Source organism: Tasmannia lanceolata, unplaced genomic scaffold, assembly GCF_043159265.1.
Source record: "Tasmannia lanceolata isolate RefF3 unplaced genomic scaffold, GAP_Taslan_0.1 ptg000007l, whole genome shotgun sequence".
In the NCBI taxonomy this organism is placed as follows: Eukaryota; Viridiplantae; Streptophyta; class Magnoliopsida; order Canellales; family Winteraceae; genus Tasmannia; species Tasmannia lanceolata.
The window spans coordinates 8,267,927-8,288,343 of record NW_027518684.1 but is presented as its reverse complement, the minus strand read 5'-3'; the positions used below and the strand labels follow the sequence as shown (position 1 = coordinate 8,288,343).

The following is a 20,417-nucleotide window of genomic DNA, read 5'->3' as shown; positions in this document are numbered from 1 at the left end:
AGGGTTGGGTTTGGCAACCAACCGATTTTGATAATCATAAATAATAATAATAAAAAAAACCAACCATACTGAAAAGTCTCACTTTTCAACAGATTCTGTCTTCATTCATGAGGTAGCTGCTCTCACATGCGGACCACGCGCGAAATAATTATTAGTGTTTTGCCAGGCATTTTTGGGAAAGCTACTTTCGCAAGAGAGACCAGAAACCTCATAAAATAAGACAAAATCTGTTGAGAAGTAACCTTCAGTTGCTGTACGTTCTCACATGCAAAAGTCAGCCGTAGCTGATTATTAAAATGCCTGACTTTTCTCTAAGAACCGTTTATTTGACCCTATTTAATGCATATTTATTGCTTTTATGGGTACATTTATCTTTTAGGTGGACGTGGCTCCAATGTTTGACGCCCGTTTTTTTTCCCAAAACGGAATCTCGTTTTCCTAAATTCTGGAGTGTGTCTTGTAGTGCCTTCCCCAGATTCTCATTAATCTACTTAGTACAGTGCGTAGAAATACAGGCATACAGCCTTGTAGACTCGTTTTGAATTGCGAGAAAAACATTTATGACAGAAAAAATAATGGGAAACGATAAGTTATCTTTGCAAAACCATATGAGCCACCATGCACCTCCAGGGAATTTTCTCCTTTCCAAAACCATCGTATCTCTCACCTGAATTCTCACCTATTCTTCGTTCACTTCCATTTTGAACCCTCCACTGCCGACCCCGGAGCTTCCCAGCGCACCTTTGAAATAATCCTGGTACGTTTAGACAAGCTTGCCTCTCTACTAGGGTTGGAGCAAAATGGAGTGCCTGCCATTCTCTTCTTTTTTGTGCCTCTGACCTCACAAACTTGCCTCCTGTAAGCCTCTACCTGAGGTTGACTTAGCGCACTATCTTAAATTTAATGCTATTTTTTGTCAGAGTTCAATTATTTGTGCCAATAATTACATTCTTACTAGTTCTTTTTCTTTTGAATGGCTGCATGCTTACTAGCTTTCAGAACGTAAGATGCACGCATCAATGAATTGGATCTGGTTGTATTATTTGATTGAATACAGTTATCTTTGCTGCTAACTAAAGATCACATCTGTCTACATTATTTGATCCTTCACTGCTTCTAACACAAGGACTTTTTAAATCAGATTAATCAATTAGAGAGGGACAAGTATGTCATTGCTCAGGCACAAGCAATTGCAACACTAGAGACATTACCACAACATTCTTTTGCAGCTGTTAATGCTCTAAATAATTTTCTCAGCGACTCTAAGGTTTTTGTTCGTTTCAACTTACTTTAATCTTTCTCTTCTTGGTTTTACCATTTTACTCTTTTACTTGCAGGTTTTACACTCTTTCATTTCTAGGTTTTACTCCGACGCATTTTGTGTGAAACGACGAGATTTTCCGGCGATAGAAGCCTTCTTCTCCGGCGAAACATCTCATTTCTCTGGCAGCAGATGGTCCTTTGTCCTGAGGGATTCTGAAGATCAACAACTATGCCTTTCTTGAAAGCCAAGAGCATCGATCTATCGGTGTTTATATCGTCATGTGAGCAGAGGAATAAAATAGAATGGGAAGATGAGAAGGAGAAATTGGATAGTGGACATGTTGAGAAACCCCATTTGATAATTTTTTGTTGTATTACTGTGGATGATGGAAAACTCCACTACCTCTCTTAACTTCTAAACTTGTAAAAGAGATGCTATGGCAAAGTCATATGTTCATCATTTTCGTGCTATCCAATGGACATCAAATGATTAGTTATTTTCAGATATCTCCCCATCTTCTTCTCAACGCAAAAATAGGTACTCGAAGCTAAAACAGGATATTCGAAGCCAAAATTTACTTGGTCGAAGTGAAAAATGTGTTTCCTGTAACATTCGCCGTTGTGTTTTTCGCTTCGACTAAAGTTTTTTAGGCTTCGAATAACTGGTTTTTTTGCTTCGACTAACATGTTTTTGGCTGCGACTAAAACTTTTAAATTCCAGTAACATTTGGAACTTTTTTCGTCTTTAACTAATATATTTTAGCTTCGAGAAATATTTGTTGGCTTCGACTATCATTTTTTTTTTCTTCGACTATCATTTTTTGGATTCGACTATCATTTTTGGCTTGGAGTAACTTTTTTTTTGCTTCAACTAGCATTTTTTGGACTTCGACTATCATTTTTGCCTAACTTACATTTTGCTTCGAGTACCATTTTGGCTTCCACTACCCTTTTGCCTAATAAAAGCTCTTTGGGCAACTGATTTTGGCTACAGCCACTAGAAAAGGGGAAATACTTAGAAAGATAATGAGATTTTGGATATTTGGAGGAAGAAAAAGAAAATGAGAAAGGGGCGTCTCTAGAGAACTCCTTCTAACCTCTTAAGACAAATGAGCATATGTCGGAGAAATGAAGATGTTTCGCCGGAGAAGAAGGCTTTTATCGCCGGAGAAGAAGGCTTCTATCGCCGGAAAGATAAAGTGTAAAAACAAAGAAGAGAAAGATAAAGTAAGGTTAAGGGTATTTTATCTTAAAAAGTTCTTTTTTAATAAAGTAGCATTTGTTAGTGTTTTTTCAAAACTCAACATTTTCTCGTCATTTTTTCAACTCTCCGGCATGCAACAGTAATTGATCCATTATTAAAATGCCTGACTTTGTTCTAAGAACCGTTTATTTGACCCTATTTAATGCATATTTATTGCTTTTATGGGTATTTGAGCTTTGTACATTTATCTTTTAGGTGGACGTGGCTCCAATGTTTGACGCCCGTTTTTTTTCTCAAAACGGAATCTCGTTTTCCTAAATTTTGGAGTGTGTCTTGTAGTGGCTTCCCCAGATTCTCATTAATCTATTTAGTACAGTGCGTAGAAATACAGGCATACAGCCTTGGTTGTGGGCCCGTCCTTGTAGGCCCGTTTTGAATTGCGAGAAAAACATTTATGACAAAAAAATAATGGGAAACGATAAGTGTGCCCCTTATCTTTACATGGGACAGCCAGCTGCAGTGTATGTGGCAATCAAGTCTCTTGAATCTTTCCCATGTGAAGTACAACAGCCCCTCTCATTCGTAGATACACTGTAGCAAGGCTGTCTCTAGTAAGAAAAGGGGGCTCATGTATCACTTCAAAAAAAATTCTTGGAAATGTGTTTTCTCTTTCTGCAATTTAGACCAAGTTTGTATTGGATTTTGAAAATAGAATGTGAGTCCAAAACTCATTATTCGACTCAAAATTAAATCATAAATTTGAGTCAAATAATTATTTTTGAGCTCACAATTGATTCCTAAAATCCAAAACAAACGAGGCCTTAAGAGGAATATATGTAAGGGCAATGATAAATTCGCACCCCTTTAAAGGAGGATATGTGGCCGACTATAGCGCTTTTTATTGTGAACGGGGTGTGAATTACCCTACAGGGTGCGTGAATTTATCATCTCCCTAAATATAATTAGAGGAATGATAGATGTAAGGGCCCTTGAATATATCCACAACTGAATTTAGTTTCTCAACCGACTTAAAAATAATGTGGATCTATTCAATGGCCCCTGCATTAAGAGAGCCCTTGCATCTATCATTCCTTATATAATTATAATTCTTTCTTTCACACTTGTCGCCATGGAGGATACCCTTTTTTTTTTTTTTTTACAAATTGGATTTCTACTTTGCTAGCAGCCCACAAATAAGGTAAACACTTATAAAACGGCCACATTTGGTTTTTTCAATTGAGACCTTGAGTTTAGCACTCCTTGTAAACTTTTCTTAAAAGTATTTTTTCCAATCAAATACTTCTAAGTTCTAATTACAACAGTAAATGACCAAAATACCCTTAGTTAAGGATAATATTTTAAATAAACGTCACATCAATTAAAATCACCCCTCATGCAAACACGGCTAAGATCTCTCCCCCCTGGCTAATATGGTACCGGATGAAAACTCTGACAGGAGAAAGGTGGACCATTAGCCATCAAAAAACCAAATTAATACCCATAATAACATTAGATTTTGGGATTTGCTAACCAATTCGGCCGAAAGCCATTTTGTGGATGGCTTTTGCACGTGAGAACAGCCACATGGGTTCACTTTTTGCAAGATTTTGTCATTTTCATCTGACATGCCTGTTCTCACATGCAAAAGCCAGCCGTGAAATGCCTTCCCGCGAAATTGCCTAGCAAATTTCTTAGATTTTATACCTGTTTTCTTGCATGGGTCACCTTCTTGCGTCCAAACTTTCCTCCAACACTATATTGGCCAGCTGAAGAGTGTCTCACTAGTGCAACATGAACCCAAAATTTGTCCGATATTTGATGCTCCTTTTTTCTTTTTCTTTGTGTTCTTCTCACAAAATAAGAACCCATTTTTTTTGTAGAAAAACGGGTCTCTGTTTTTGCAAACAGCTCTCTTTTTCTATTATCTTAGATTCTTCATTTATGCACATTAGAAATACAATGGCAATGGACACTATCGTAGCTACACAAATACATAAGAGAGCTGCCACGAGCCCACGAGGATCCTCCTATCTTCGACTCTACATAATTTATCACCCAATATATTCTACGTATCTTCACCATTTTTTGTTTGTCTTTTTTGGGAAAATGATATTATTTTCAAGAAAAATCAAAGAAAAGATGGGTGAAAACTCATCTATAAGAAAGGACAAATAAAAGGGGATAAAAATATAGAAAAGAAGGGTGGATATATGATTTCGATTGGGATTGAGCTCAATGGTTAAAGCTTTGGTTTTCAAGTGCAAGGTCGAAGTTCGATCGAACCCAGCTTACCTACCAAAAGAGAAAGAGAGAGATGATTTCGATATTCTTTTTGTCACGCCCCAAACCCGACCTTGGGTGTAAGACGTGGCAGCGCCGTACACTTGCAAAGCAAGCTCTACAAGTATACAAGGCTAGCAAAACAATATTAGAACCACTCATAACATAAACTAAACAATAATGACTTACATAAATTTAGAACAAAGTCTTACTATTACACAATACTCACTATGCTAGATTTAACAGACTCCAATAGGTGGTGATGCAACTGCACTCTCTTAAGATTTGCATGAGGATTCAAAAGCTGAAATTGTTAAACCACAGTCAGCTGAAAAGCTCGGTACATAATGACACACCACAAAAGTGAGGTCAAAGCATGCTACATAGAGAGGATCAATAGGTAAACGAAAATGGCAAAAGCAACACATGAAGTGACTAATACAAATACAATAACTGAGAAGCAAAGCTTACAAAATCATATGTCAAAGTTTCACATCAAAGAGGCTCTCAATAAGAGAGGTCACAAAGTCTTAAGAGATCACTGACATCGATCAGAAAGGTACGAAATCACCCAAAGGTCATCAGCTTAGCCCAAAAAGCATGTTATTTTATCCGACTGCCGGCGGTTTAAAACTAGTTTCTAAGTTCATATACCTGTCGACAGGGTCAGCGAATAGCACCCACTGACGGTACCTAAGCCTTACAAAAGGTGTCCACATATACACAAAGTCCAAAGGTACATACAAAGTTTCAAAGATTGTGGTTCACATTGGTTCCATTAGATTTTTCAAAATAATTGGTATACAACAATCAAAATGGTCATATATTCAATGCGAAAATCATAGGCTATCAATGAGTACAAAATTCAATAGATTGTGTTCAATAAAGGATAAGCATACAAGACCCAAATCAAAGACTAACGTTATAAGAGATTTCATATTTTCAAAGAGAATAGAGAGTTATAAATCAAAAGGCATATCATTCAATGACGAATCATATCACTAAAGTAGTACGAAATTACGTACCTCCAATGACGATTACTTTCCTTTTCAAATTCACCTTAATTACCTACAATCAAAAGTATGAATATTTTCTATCAGTTTCATCATTAATCTTACTACTATCAGGCATATATATACTCCTACGGACACAAGACACCCTTTTGTGCCTCTTTGGAAAAGAATCGGTAAACCGTCCTAGAGTTCTTTTTAGTATTTTAGAATTATCATCATTATAGAGTTTTCAAAAATTTTAAAAACTATTTTTAACAAAAAGTAATCGTTTCCGGTATGTCCGTAGAGTACAAGAGCGTCGAAAACATACTAGAAAGAAAGAAGTTATGAATTTTTGAAGTTTCAAAATTTCTTTGTAATAATTTCAGATTCGTCCTCGATTTTACCAAACTTTCTCGTTTTAACTCCGATTCGCTCGTGGTCAGATTCATATAGATGAGAGGAATCCAATTAATCAAATTTCACGCTCGAATCAACACATATAATTATTATACAAATAATCTAAACTTTTGGGATCGACCCTTCAAGACAAACTTTTCTAAAAACCAAAACGATCCGATCTTGGGCTCGTTAGGGATTTTATAACAAAGCGAATCCTAAGGAACCCGAGATCAGTCCTAAGGCACATCTTAAATGAAATCAAATAATCGCTTTCATCTTTTTAAGATCACAGAATTCTTGTTTTAGGGTTTCTAATAACATACATTAATAAAGAACATAGTTTTTACCTTGATCTTCATTCTCTAATTCCAAAACTCAATCTCCTCTTTCTTTCTCATGAGAATCCTAGGGTTGTAGAAAACGGTTTAGGATTTCTTAATGGCTGTAAAATTCTCTTAAGATGTGTATTTATAAGCTTTCTTAAAGAAGCCCTAAGTTTAGTATAATTCTCAAGGACAAAATTGCCCTTCATTTTTAGAGGGGAACGAATTTTTGAAAGGGGATAATTCGGGTATTTACACTTTTTTTGGTAGTTTTTGCTTTTAGGAGCTGATAGTCCACCCGCCATTCTTAGTCCCCTTTATTTATTTTTCGCACCCGTTAATTTTTTATTATTGACCAAATTGTCCCTTGCAACACAAATCACAGAAACATGGGTATACATCCCATATTTTTTCTTCACACATTGGAGAGAATTGATGTGGTGAGAGAAAAGACGTAATGGAAGGTGACAGAGATGAAGGTGAAATATAGATTTTGTTGTTGTTGTTTCGACCTCAAAACCAGTCAAGTGATCATTTAAATATCAACTCCTCCGAGAAAATGAATCAAAGAGCAACTTTCTTCTCCTAGGTTTTCTTGTAAAGAAAGGTCTTCTTCAAGTGAATGGTTCGTTAAGGTGAGAAGTTACATGATGCCCGACCGTCAAGTCACGTGAAGGTGGTACCTCAAAAGTACCACCCTTGATATTTGATCCAACTGCAGCCTCTTAAAAAGTGGGCTGATGTTGGATCAAATATCAAGGGGGGTACTTTTTTACCGTACTTGACGGTCGGGCATCATATAAAAACTCCGTCAACGAATAGTGTAACAAGGCATCATCAATGTTGGCTTTGCCAGCTAGAAGGTCCCAGCCCCTTATATCAAATTTATAGAGGATTGCGAAACTCATGGGCACCCTTGGAAAAATCAGCTGAAAGGATGCCCTATTGGCTGCACGTCACTGAAGTGCATTTAATACTCTTTGTTTTGCAGGGCATTATAAATGCAATTTGTTGATGTCCAGCCAATGGGGCCGATTACTAATTTTTTGTACTTTTTGATTATTATTATTATTGTTATGTTTATAGTAGTAAGGGATTTGCTAGAGACCATCGCAAGGCATTTCATGGAACAGCTGTTGCATGAGAGTAGAGCTCGTATCGATACTCTTTCTTTTATGCGCTAAACATCTGGGCACTAGATTATGGTGTCCAATTTACTTTCCAGTTTGTTTCTTATTGTATACGGATTTGTTTACATTTTCATTAATAAGAAAATCCCTTTCTCTACTCTCTGCGTCACTTTGATTAATTAGAATAATGGAAAGATATGAAAATCAACGATGGGTATCCGGATCTGGCAACTGCAAATCTCTGACTTTTAAGTGAAAATTAATTGAAAGTGAACATCGCTAGTGTTTAACACAAATAAGGCTTAAGTTTAGGAGACCAATCTTAACAGAGCGGGAATGGTGTCTATCACTTTTCATTCCCGTAATCAGACAATGAATCTAATCTATGGCAACATAGACATCGTCGCAGAGTCATTCACGGGTCCTGGGCCAGGACCCTAGCCCAGGTGGTGATTCTAGTATATTTTTCGTCGAATTTGGGTCTTTGACCCCGAATTCATGGAAACTATGAAATTATTTACAAAATATAGAGGAAGCGTCATAAATATAAAAGTAATGCCAAATGTGGGAGGATGGAACGATAACCGGCGAACAAAATATAGAGGAAGCGTCATAAATATAAAAGTAATGCCAAATGTGGGAGGATGGAACGACAACCGGCGATCGGGAGAGGAAAACGAGAGTGGTCCACCGCTCGAAATTTCCCTTTTCGAGGTCCGACCGGCCGCATAGCTCGATTGGGCTGCGGTGCGGGTCTCACCATTTTACAGTATGTTTTGCCAAGGTGGGTCCAATCAACTCCACCCAAATCCATGCATAGCATGAGACCGTCTCATTTTACTAGACCTGGCAAACGGGTGGGCCGGGCCGGTTTTGACCTGACCTGTATGGGTCCGGGACAAACGGGCCGAGTCTAAATGACCCGGAAAAATTTACAGGTCACGAATCTTGGACCCGCACCCGGGCCGGATCGACCCGCGGGTCACCCGTGTTTTTAGTAAATTTTTGTTTTTTCTGCATATATAGGTATTTGCTAGCCACCTTCTCCAAAGGGTACTTCTCGCCCATCCTCTGCAATTGTATGTGTTGAGAGATTTGTCTTATTAGACGCACGGAAATACTATTTTTGGAAAGGTGCTAGCAATAATAAGTACTGAAAGAAGCTAGCAATAATAATCATGAGGTACTAAAGTTTTGGAGGAAAAGTGCTTCAAAGTAGAAAAATTACGGAAAAAGTATTGAAAATGGTACCTTTATATGATAATTACGGAAAAAACTACAAAGAAGAGGTGTAGAAATATGACAACTACGGAAAAACTACTTTGTTTAACTTCTACGGGCACCCGCGGGTCCACCCGACCCGCCCAGTTTTGACGAACCGGGTTGACCCGCGGGTCAACTTAGAAACGGGTCACAAAATGTTGACCCGGACCCAGAAATTACAGGAGGGCCGGGTCGGCCCTCGGGTCCGAGTCAATTCTTGCCAGGTCTACATTTTACACTATGTTTTGATAGACTGGGCTGCACCGACTCCGTTCAAATCCTTTCATCCGTCATTTTACCTTATGATTTGATGGGGTGGATCACAAGATCACCACCCAAGCCCATGCGTAGGGTGGAGCCAGTCTTTTTTACTCCTCATGTTTTGATGGGTCACATGATTTCTCGGGAGCTAAAATGGTTTTTAGGCAACCAGGCGAGGGATTTAACTTACGTGGAAGTGCAGATCTAAAAAAAAGTTCTGGCTAAAGAAACTAACTCACCACCATCGATTTTTGTAGACTTTCATTCAATCAATCCCCAAAAACTTTACATACAAGCATTTGGATTGGCGGAATCAGGAGTTGGAAACGGGATCTGATTCCAATTTTCCCTGATTCCGGCGGTTGGTTAAAAAGGAGCAGAATTTACATTGGGGCGGATTTAGAATTGGAGGGGGAAATGCCGGAATTTGTTTCGCACCTCAGTGGTATTCTGATTCTGCCCTGGTTGGAATGGAATTTTTATTGAAAATTTTAATTTATTTTTTTCTCATTCCATTTAAGTAGGAACGGGAACAGGCATCAGACGGATTCCAGAATATAAAAAATACTCCACACCAAAGAATATAAAAAAAAAAGGATTTCAAAAATGCAAATCAGTGCAAGCTAGGCTTGTTGTATGGGACATTTCGAAGTAGGTGTCCTCCTCTTAAGTTGGAATTAGATGACGTGGCTGATGTTGATGGCGTGGCCGATGTGGATATGCCTTCTTGTTTGTGCCTTCGAACATATGTGAAAGCAGGACATCCGGGCCTCGTGGGCTCCTCGAGGGTCCGGGCGCTGGGCTTCTTCGATAGCATCGCAACCACTCGTCGCATTGTGGGCCGTAGCTTCGGGTCAGCTTGGGTGCACAAAAGCCCGATCTGTACGCACATTGCAACTTGATCCGTGGCTTTTGTAGAAGCCAGAGTGGGGTCCATAATCTCTAAGCCTTGTTGTTTCCTGTAGAGCCTATATGCCTGTAACATTATTAATGCCAAACAAGAGGCTCTTGATTCAGATTTTTTTAGTTAGGTAAGCTGGGTCTTGGCAGAGACCCCTACCGGTTTATTAAAAGAAAAGAAAGATGATACATTTAAGAATAAAACCATCATCCCTGTCTAATATATATATATATATATATATATATATATATATATATATATATATATATATATATATATATATATATATATATATATATATATAGAGAGAGAGAAAACGGTTCCTACACATATGTGTAAATAAGTTATCTACACACTAGCTTAAAATACAGTGGGGGCCACAATATTTGGGTGATCCAAACCATTCATTTTTAAGGCCCTCACATAGATAGGGTGTCCACAAAAAATCAGATCCATAGGATCATCCTAACCATTCGAACTGTGGAGGCAAAAAATGGACTAATTTGTGAAAGTTTAAAGACATCCATTTTACCTCCACAAATCGTAGGGTTGGGATGATCCTATGGATCTGATTTTTTGTAGACACCCCATCTATGTGAGGGCCTTTAAAATGAATGGCTTGGATCACCCAAACAATGTGGGCCCCCACTGTATTTTAAGCTAGTGTGTAGAGAACTCTCTACACATATGTGTAGGAACCGTTTTCTATATATATATATATATTAGAGGAAAGTGAAGCTACACCGCCGGCTTAAAATACAATGGGCCTACATTGTTTTGGTGATCCAAACCATTCATTTGATTGGCCCTCACATAGATAGGGTGTCCACCAAAAATCAGCTCCATAGGATCATCCCAACCCTTCAAACTGTGGAGGCAAAAATGGACAAATTTGTGAAGGTTTTTACACGTTCATTTTTGCCTCCACAAATCGTAGGGTTGGGATGATCCTGTGGAGCTGATTTTTGGTGGACACCCTATCTATGTGAGGGCCAATCAAATGAATTCTTTGGATCACCAAAACAATGTGGGCCCATTGTATTTTAAGCCGGCGGTGTAGCTTCACTTTCCTCATATATATATATATATATATATATATATATATACTAGTGAAAAATCCCGTTCGATGCACGGGCCGAAAAAGAACTGTACGGACCACGTCATAGGTTGATCCAAACCGTCCATGTGATGGAACACAACATAGATAGGTTGTGCCCCAAAAATCATTTCCATAGGCTGATCCTAGCCCTCCAATCTATAGAGGTTTCCATAATTCCTCTTAAATCGGATGGTTAAGAACACCCCATAGATTTTTTATTAAAAAACCATAAAGGAGGGGGGTAAGATTGAAATTATGTGGCTTTAATGGGTGCCTTTGTTAAAAAGCATAAAGGAGGGGTTAGGATTGAAAATATGTGAGTTGAATGGGTGCATTTGTTAAAAAAAGTCAAAAAAGTGATGTGTAATTCTCATAGAATTTTCAAAAAAATCTCTTCTTTTCTCTTCTGCTGAGTGCATTTGTTAAAAAAAGTCAAAAAAAGTGATGTGTAATTCTCATAGCATTTTCAAAAAAATCTCTTCTTTTCTCTTCTGCTATATATATATATATATATATATATATATATATATATATATATATACTAGTAAAAAACCCCGTGCGATGCACAGGCCGGCAAAAAATTGTACGGACCACGTCATAGGTTGATCCAAACCGTCCATGTGATGGAACACAACATAAATAGGTTGTGCCCCAAAAATAATTTCCATAGGCTGATCCTAGCCGTCCAATCTATAGAGGTTTCCATAATTCCTCTTAAATCGGATGGTTAAGATCACCCTGTATATTTTTCATTAAAAAACCATAAAGGAGGGGGGTAAGATTGAAATTATGTGGCTTTAATGGGTGCATTTGTTAAAAAATGTCAAAAAAAGTGATGTGTAATTCTCATAGAATTTTCTAAAAATTCAAAAAATTCTCTTCTTTTCTCTTCTCCTATATATATATATATATATATATATATATATATATATATATATATATATAGCAGAAGAGAAAAGGATTGTATGCTCGAGCGTACCAAGCTTATGGTACGCTCGAGTGCCCAATCACATGTGGGCCCACTTTATTAGGATGATCCAAAGCATTTATTTGAAAGGCCCTTACATAGATGGAGTGTGTACCAAAAATCAGCTCCATAGGATCATCTTAACCCATCCATTTGTGGAGGGCAAAATAGACAAACCACAAATCTGCCCATTGTTGCCCTCCACTTTTGTAGAGATTAGGATGATTCAATAAAGCTAATTTTTGGTATACACCCTATCTATGATAGGGCCTTGCAAATGAATGCTTTAGATCACCACAAAAAATGTGGGACCCATGTGATTGGGGCACTCGAGCGTACCATAAGCTTGGTACGTTCAAGCTTACAATCCTTTTCCTTTATATATATACCCAATGAATGCTTCTCTTGCTAGTTCGTGTCCTATAAGAAAAATACACCAAACCATATTTTTTTATATAGGTAAGTTGGCTAGAACCCAACCCTTATTTGTAATCAAACCAAATTACATATTTACAAGAATGACGAATTCCCAAACGTCAAAGGGGCGATAATTAAAAAGAGAACTCATCATTGGATACAAACAACAGCATTCACTATCATGTATCATCAAGCAGAGCTAGGTAGGCTCTGAATTTTTCATGCATTTTGGAAAAAGTTTTTTCTAACGGTTACTAACTTTTTAGGTGAATTAAGATTGGTTCATGTCAAATTTTTCTGCATTTTTTTCTTCGGAAAAGTTTTTAGCTAAAAAGGAATGGCCAAACACTGGAAAAATCTTCTGCAGCAGGAAAAATAACCCGTACAAGTGTGGGTGTTTGGCTTAAAGAGGGTATGCTTCCCAATGAGGTGAGTTCAAATCCTCCGGGCTTACCTGATGCGCATGGTTCACGGGTAATTGCACGCATCAGTAGGGAATAGTCTGGCCCTAAAAATTGGGGTGGGGATACCTAATGTCGTAAAAAAAAGAAGGGAAAATTACATTTACACCCCCTCTAGTTTCTGACACATTAAACTAACCCTGACTTTCAAAACATGACAAGTACATCCCCTGAGGTTTCAAAACGTGACAAGTACACCCCCTCCGTCAACGGTCCGTCAGTTTAACTTGACGGAAATACTGAAACTAACCATGGTTAATATTTTGATGACAGAAATACCCTCATTTGCAGAGGGATTAGGGTTACGCCATTTCCCACCGCCGTCGTCGCCTCCACCACAAACAATGAAACCCCACCCCATGGCTACATCAAACCCACATTTCAAGAAAAAAACATTGATAAAAACAAAAAAGCCCTAAAATATTAGGGTTTATGTGCAAATCATGATAGTGGTGTGAATGAATACAAATAAAACTCCTAAATCGAGGGTTTATGTTGATAAATAAACAAGGGTTTGAATCAAACCCTAATTTTCTGTTCTCAAGTCAGAAAACCCTAATTTTCAGTTGGAGAAGACGAGGGAATTTTGGTCATTTCTGCCTCGCCGTCTACTCCGTCACGTTAAAAAAACTTTAGGGGTGTAGTTGTCACGTTTTGAAAGACAGGGTTAGAGTTGAATGTGTTAGAAACTAGAGGGGGTGTATCTGTATTTTTCCCTAAAAAAGACGTTGGAAAAATCATCCACCAGACGCAATTTTATGAATTAGATTCGTCATTTTCGACAATCAAATCAATCAGATCAAAGCAAATGGCCAAAAGACTAAGCCAGCGACTTGAGAAATATCAACCACGAACAAGAGAAACGATGAGTCCACCAGGTTTCCCTCACCTCATATTCACTCCCTTTGTTTGACTTTTCTTGGTCTGACTTAAATTTCAGGAAATGTGGTGGAAAATGCGAACATAGGTAAAGCTCTTAGGCTAAAATCCAGGTTTTAGCTTATGAAATCCAGGTTTTTACAATCCTTGATTATAAATTCTATGCATCCAAACTGTGCTTTAGGGCACATTTGTCTACCATGAATTTTTTTTCATGATAAATCTGTATATCCAAGTGGAGATGAGGGTGAAGTGGCTAAAAATCAGGAAACTAGTGTCTTCGTGATGATAAGTGACAAAAGATCAGGAAACAAAAAACTCTACTAAAAACCAGAAGACTTTTTCCGGATTTTTAGCCACTTCTCAAGCTCATCTCAAATAGTGCACTCTCAAATCTCCCTTCTCCTCCCACTGCCCTACCCCTCTCTCACCACTTGGAGACACCGATTTATCATGGGGAAAAAACATCCTAGCAGCCAGACATGGCCTTAAAGAAAAATAAACATGAAAAATCTCAGCTACCCACGTATTCTGTCCTAATTAGACTTCGAAAACCCCGAACCTCTACATATGGGAGGGTTAGGGACCACCAAATGGAGATGATTTCCAGGCCATGCACCATGGCCTAATTACATTGGGGCTCAACAAATGATCAGTTTGGATCATCCAAAAACGCAGGCCCCACTAACATTTCTCGATAACCCCTTCTACTTGGTGTGATAAAAACAGAGGGGTCCATTTCACTTACCCAATCAAGGAGGTTCCAATAGGAATCGAGATTGAAGGAGGAATTCTTCTTCCCACTGACTAATTCCAGTATCACTACCCCGAAACTGAAAACGTCAGCCTTCACCGATAGCCGTCCTTGCATGGCGTACTCAGGAGCCATGTATCCACTGCCCTTGCAATAAAAAATATATGAACAGAAACACATCATTTTCAAAGAATATTTGATAGAACAGCTACTATGAATGTTTTTTTTTTCATGATAGATCGATGTCTCCAAGTGCAACTGAGGCTGAAGTGGTACTAATCAGGAAACAAAAAACAAGAAACTAGTGTCTCCAAGTAATGAGAAGCTAGTAATCAGGAAACTAAAAACTCTACTCAAAATATAGGATGACTCTACCCACCCGTCTCTTACCACTTGGAGACGCTAATTTATCCTGGAAAAAAAAAAAATCTTGGCAGCCATGCATGGCCTTAAGCTTGTCCAAATGTGTGATTTAAATGTAATTAAGCAAATTAAACTCATCTAAGAGAGGAAAGGAGGCGTACTTGGTGCCCGCCACTCGGGTTTTGACGGAGGTCTGGTCTTCAGGGAAGAGTTTGGCCATCCCGAAGTCGGCTATTTTAGGAACCCACTGGTCGTCGAGAAGGATATTGCTGGCCTTGATGTCCCGGTGAATGATGCAATTGTGGGAGTCTTCGTGCAGATACAGTAGCCCTCGTGCCACCCCGACCATCACCTCGTACCGCTTCTTCCACTCTAATTCCGCCCGCCTCTCTGCATCTGCATGCCATTCAACTCACTTTATCTTATGACATTTAACTAGATAAACAAGGAGAGAGCATTCCTCCTTCAATCCCATGTTCTACAACCCATGTGTTTTACTAATTTGAGCTTGATACTGTTGAAGTATAAATGATCGAATCACACCAACTCTAGTGGCTTAAGCTTTTGGAGTAATTGGTTGTTTCACATGGGGCACCACACAAGTTTCTCTGCGCAAAAAAGGAAAGGCCCATGACACGTGCTATCAAGGCAGAAGAATTCTGCACAAGCTCAAGAAGAATGCTCTGATAGTTGGTATCAATTGGTTATCAGGTGGCATATCAAAGCAAGTTGTAAATGCAAGAGCTCAACAAGGAGCTGATATAGTTGGTATTAGAAATGACATTAAATGCCGGCCAGCCTTCACCAGTGCAAGGCCATGAAGGCTCTACACGCCTAACACCTCTTGATGCTTAACTTGTGCATGTAATCTCCAAGTTGTTCAACAGGCTACTAGATTTGATCTTGTCATGCACCGCTTGATACTTTGTTCACGACCACCAAACCTTTCATCAAGCTACTAAGCTTGGACTTGCTGTGACCAACTTGGAAGTCACTCTCGTGATCAGCCTGCATCATGAGTCCATCGAACACCAGGCCGTGAAGCCATGTGCAAAGTTCATGATGATGCCATGCACCAATCCGCCAAGCCAAGTCTTACGATATGACAATTCAAGACACAAACCTATGTCATGAACCAATCCACATGGACCAAAGTCCAGCAAAACAACTCCAACCCTAGGGTCATCCTAGAAAAAGGGGGGCCACATGTGTGGGTGTTGAGGGATAAATGATTAAATAACACTAACTCTAACATCTTATGCTTTTGGACAGTGGTGTAGCCAAGATTTATACATAAGGGGGGCAAATCCCTAGCAAATCCCATTTATAATAATATTATAAGCAGAAACCTAGATTTTAAGCAAAAAATTGGATTTTAAGCAAAAAAAAACTGAATTTTAAGCAATTCACTTTTACGTAGTATAAATTTGTAAAATTATATGCAAAAACTTGGATTTAATCAGCCAAAACTGTGATTTTATAATCTTGGATTAAAAAATCTAGGTTCTAGTTGATAAAATTCAAGATTGAAATTGATTAGAGTTGCACCGTCGGAAATGGAGAGTTGGATTTTCTCGAAATGCGATTAGTGGCAACATCCCCTCTCAGGTTGGAGTCGGTCTATAGAATGGTGCAGAGATTGGCGGTTGTCCGTGAGCGCTCCTTTGAGATTTTACATCGGGAGAGATATTGGGGGTTGAAAGATTGTGATCTCAGGGATGAAGAAAAGATAAAAGGGAGACAAAGGGATGGGTGAATTTGGTAAGGGGTGCCTAGGAGAAACAAAGGGGCGGATATGATAAATAACTTACCAAATCGCAACCCAGCTAGGTACTCTTTTCAGAGATTTTGTACTGTGTAAGCCCTTATAGTCCCTTATTTTTCAAGTGCTGGACGGACCGCAGTATAGGGTGATCCAAACCGTCCATATGAGGGGCCATAATGTAAATAGGTTGTGCTATGGAAATGATTTTTGGGGCACAACCTAGGACCGCAGTATAGGGTGATCCAAACCGTCCATATGAGGGGCCATAATGTAAATAGGTTGTGCTATGGAAATGATTTTTGGAGCACAACCTATTTACCTTATGGCCTTTCCATATGGATGGTTTGGATCATCCTATAGTGTGGTTCGTATGGTACTTTTTGAAAAATAAGGGACTATAAGGGCTTACACCATATAAAATCTCCTCTTTGCAACAATTCAAAACTAACAGCAGTGGTCCCCACATGGAACAATAATATCACTCGATTCCTTCTTTCACTTAACCCCTTTGCCTTTATTTTTGGAGTAGTTACAGGAGTACCTTTGCTAGGTAAGCAACATTATCTTTCAAGTTACATTGTGCATAGGTAGCTTTAGCTTTGAGCCTTTCAGCCTTAGAAGAACTTGGCTAACGAGTTGCTTTTTCGGATTTTCTTTTAAAAAGAAGTAACCTTTACCCGGTATTCCACTGCCAAGCTGCCCCCCTTATGCAACACGGTAGCTCCGCCCCTGCTTTTGGAGTAATTGATTGTTACACTGATACCCGATTTCTCGACCATGGAAAAACCAAGTCAATTGTGACTCAGCGAGTTTTTAACTAGAGGTTCTTATAAGTTTTTCTCCGACTGTAAAAAATGCTAGCTATCTATCTTTATCGTTGATAATTTTTATATTAAAAACTAAACAACCTCATTTATTCAAGAAGAAATGACTAGCAAGTCAAGGTGAAAACTCAAATTAAATAGCGCCCAGCAAAGTGGTGTAATGGTTTTAGTGGAGGAAATTCCTTGTACAAAGCAAGACTTGTGTTAATATGGGATGGGTATATGTCGAAATGTGACGAGCCGTTCTGTAGAAAAGCCAATGCGAAAAATCCAGTCTAATTACACGCAAAGCAATGAAAGATGCAAACACACAAGCAAAAGATTTCCACATAAGAAAATTTGGCCAGAACTTGCGATAAATGTGAAGAAGAGAACCCAAAACTTGAGAAATCAAATGAAGAAAAATTGGCCAAGACGCTCACAAAGAGCCCAGTGTACCCCTACCAAATTAGCTGAATATGTAATTCACAAGGGTTGAGTTTTTAGATCCCTTAGGTCTTAGGCCTAGCGATTTGTCGTCCATATGCGTGAGCCTTGGTTTTCCATCTCTCGCATGTTCCGAGTCATGGATTGTTTTGTGCCTGTTATTGTATCTTCTTTCTATTTATCAAATAAACCGGTAGGGTCCCTGCCTAACTCTAGCTTACCCATAAAAAATAATCCACAAAGAAAAACACTTCCAAAACGGGATTTAGTTTGGAAAATAAAGACGAAAGGGATATTTGTGAAACAACAATTACTCCAGAAGTTTCTCTGGTGAATTCCGGTCGGAAAAGGAGAGAGAGAGACTTACGGAAAAGGAGCTTATCAAGGCTCTCGTTGGCGACATACTCGTAGACGAGAAGCTTCTCTGCGCCATGTGCGCAGTATCCCAAAAGGCTCACCACGTTCCTGTGCTGCACTTGAGCCAGGAGCCTCGCCTCGTTCATGAACTCATCCTTACCTTGTTTTGAGCTCCTTGACAGCTTCTTTACTGCTATCTCCCTTCCGTCTTTCAGCTTACCCTTTTTAATAATTAGAAGAAGGGTGCCCTCATAAGAATAACAAAAGATGCCTTTTAAAAGTTTTCTGATAGTAGTACTACCATGTTTTAATAATTGCACAAAATCTCACTGTCTTTTATTGTTTAAACAGCTGTCCAAGCTTCTTACACTTCCCAAAAAGTTCACAGAAGCTGATTAAAACAGAAAAGACAACGAGAGTTTGTGCAATTATTAAAACATGGTAGTGCCAGTCTCAATAGCCTTTTAAAAATTTTGATAAAGTATTTTAAAAGCACAACCATGTTTTAATAATTGCACAAATGCAGCTTGTCTTAACTTTTTTAAATGGTTTGTCATTGCATTTTGCGAAGGGTGAAAACCATTGAGAACTCTGGGTTTTGCCCAAGGTTTTAAATTTCGGTTTCGGTACCCATTTCGGACCCCATCGAAATCCGAAATTTCGGGCCGAAATTCTGTAATAATTAAAAAATATTATTTAATTAATTTTGAAATTTCTGCCGAAATTTGGTTTTTTGCGAAATCCGGAATTTCGGCAAATTTCGGTTTCCGTCTCGGCCGAAATTTAAAACCATGGTTTTGCCCGAGGGCACTTCTTAAGCATCATTTAATGGCCCTCGGCGTAATGAATTTACACAAAATTTGATGGAAAAAATCTAAAAAAGGGTGTAAAAGTATGTGTAAAATCATGTTCCCTAGAGCCGTTAAATGATGCTAAGAAAAACCCCTCTTTAAATGATAACATTTCCCAATATCATTCAAAAAATAAAACTATAAAATTAGTGAGAGAGAGAGAGAGAGAGAGTACCTTGTAGACGGGCCCAAAACCGCCCTCCCCAAGTTTATTTTTCTGGTTGAAATCTTGTGTGGCAGCGACAAGGGCTTCCAAAGAGAAAAGCTTCTTCTCACGAGCTCCAATCGTCTCTTCATCCTCCTCTTTCCGTGCGTCTGATACAACAACCTCTTAGAATCAAAGATAACAAAAAAAAAATCCTCGAAAGTAAGTGGGTTTTCTGTTTTACCCTCATCTGAACAGGATTTGAAGAGTTTGATGAATTTGCGGAGAAAATTTCCTGGTTTCGTCATGAACGGGGAAATCCTTTTTTTTCACTTGGTTGGGTCTGTGCTAGGTAGTGTTTAACCCGTGAATTTAAGAAATGGGTTTTCTTTTACTTGTTTTTGTGGGAAAGAAGAGAATGTGAAACGGTTCAACTTCATTATAGAAAACAATGAAACTAATAAATGCAAAAGTATAATAGAAAGCTAACGGGGGAGAAGGAAAGTGTCCCTAAATTGTGTCCCAATAATACTTAACCATACACGTGTTACCACACAGTAGGAACTATGTATGGCTTTCTCACCGTCAGATCAGTCCTTTTTTGCCGTAAGACTGAAGTAGTCATTGCGGGACCCATTAAAATGGAAAGAAGAATCCTGGGTCCCATCATTTTCATTAAACGAAGAATCGTTGCAGCATCAAATTGGATGTCTTTTGGCCATGTTGCTTTTATAAGATTGATTAATTGTGGAAAAATGAGGCATCTAATACAGACAATTACACTTACGTGTGGTGTGTGGAGATCTATCTTTGTAAGGTTTGTAAAAATAAATTCAGGTAAAACTTTTCCTGCAGAAACCCTAACCTGGAAATAATTCTTCTTTAGATTGCAGGATTTTTTTATTTTTATTTTTTTGGAAAAGTTTAGAAAGGAAAACTTTTCCTTGGGACACGTAGCAAACAACAGTGTATCAATGGGGCTGATGTACTTTACATCACAACGATTCAATGGGCTGATTGACACGTACACTGCTGCTGGGTGTCCCAAGTAATCAAAAGGGGCGATATATCACTTAACCACTATTATAAT

General features: G+C 38.6%; 1 protein-coding gene and 1 long non-coding RNA gene across 3 annotated transcripts; one reads left to right on the top strand and one right to left on the bottom strand.

Moving 5' to 3' along the window:
* The first annotated feature begins 423 nt into the window (after positions 1 to 423).
* Positions 424 to 1,742, top strand: LOC143880913 (uncharacterized). Its single transcript, XR_013251814.1, has 3 exons — positions 424 to 858; positions 1,142 to 1,267; positions 1,338 to 1,742. It is a non-coding gene; the product is annotated as an uncharacterized LOC143880913 (long non-coding RNA).
* Positions 1,743 to 9,504: 7,762 nt separating this feature from the next.
* On the bottom strand, positions 9,505 to 19,730 carry LOC143881718 (cysteine-rich receptor-like protein kinase 43). 2 transcript variants are annotated; one of them, XM_077384967.1, is made up of 6 exons: positions 19,572 to 19,730; positions 19,358 to 19,497; positions 18,342 to 18,552; positions 15,121 to 15,355; positions 14,591 to 14,738; positions 9,505 to 10,094 (listed from the first exon to the last, which is right to left on the bottom strand). In XM_077384967.1, exons 1-6 carry the CDS (start codon positions 19,633 to 19,635, stop codon positions 9,732 to 9,734), a joined length of 1,161 nt encoding a protein of 386 aa, XP_077241082.1. In that variant the 5' UTR covers positions 19,636 to 19,730; the 3' UTR covers positions 9,505 to 9,731. The 2 variants fall into 2 exon arrangements, with proteins under 2 accessions (XP_077241082.1, XP_077241083.1); XM_077384968.1 differs by having other exon boundaries at positions 9,838 to 10,086.
* Positions 19,731 to 20,417: the final 687 nt, after the last annotated feature.

What these genes read in the sequence shown, in the direction of transcription:
- LOC143881718 (XM_077384967.1), bottom strand. Translation starts at nt 19,635, where the DNA reads ATGACGAAACCAGGAAATTTTCTCCGCAAATTCATCAAACTCTTCAAA. An exon ending in ACCCGAGTGGCGGGCACCAA is followed by an intron (nt 14,739 to 15,120) that starts GTACGCCTCCTT and finishes TTGCAAGGGCAG; the next exon opens with TGGATACATGGCTCCTGAGT. An exon ending in ATTGGAACCTCCTTGATTGG is followed by an intron (nt 10,095 to 14,590) that starts GTAAGTGAAATG and finishes ATAATGTTACAG; the next exon opens with GCATATAGGCTCTACAGGAA.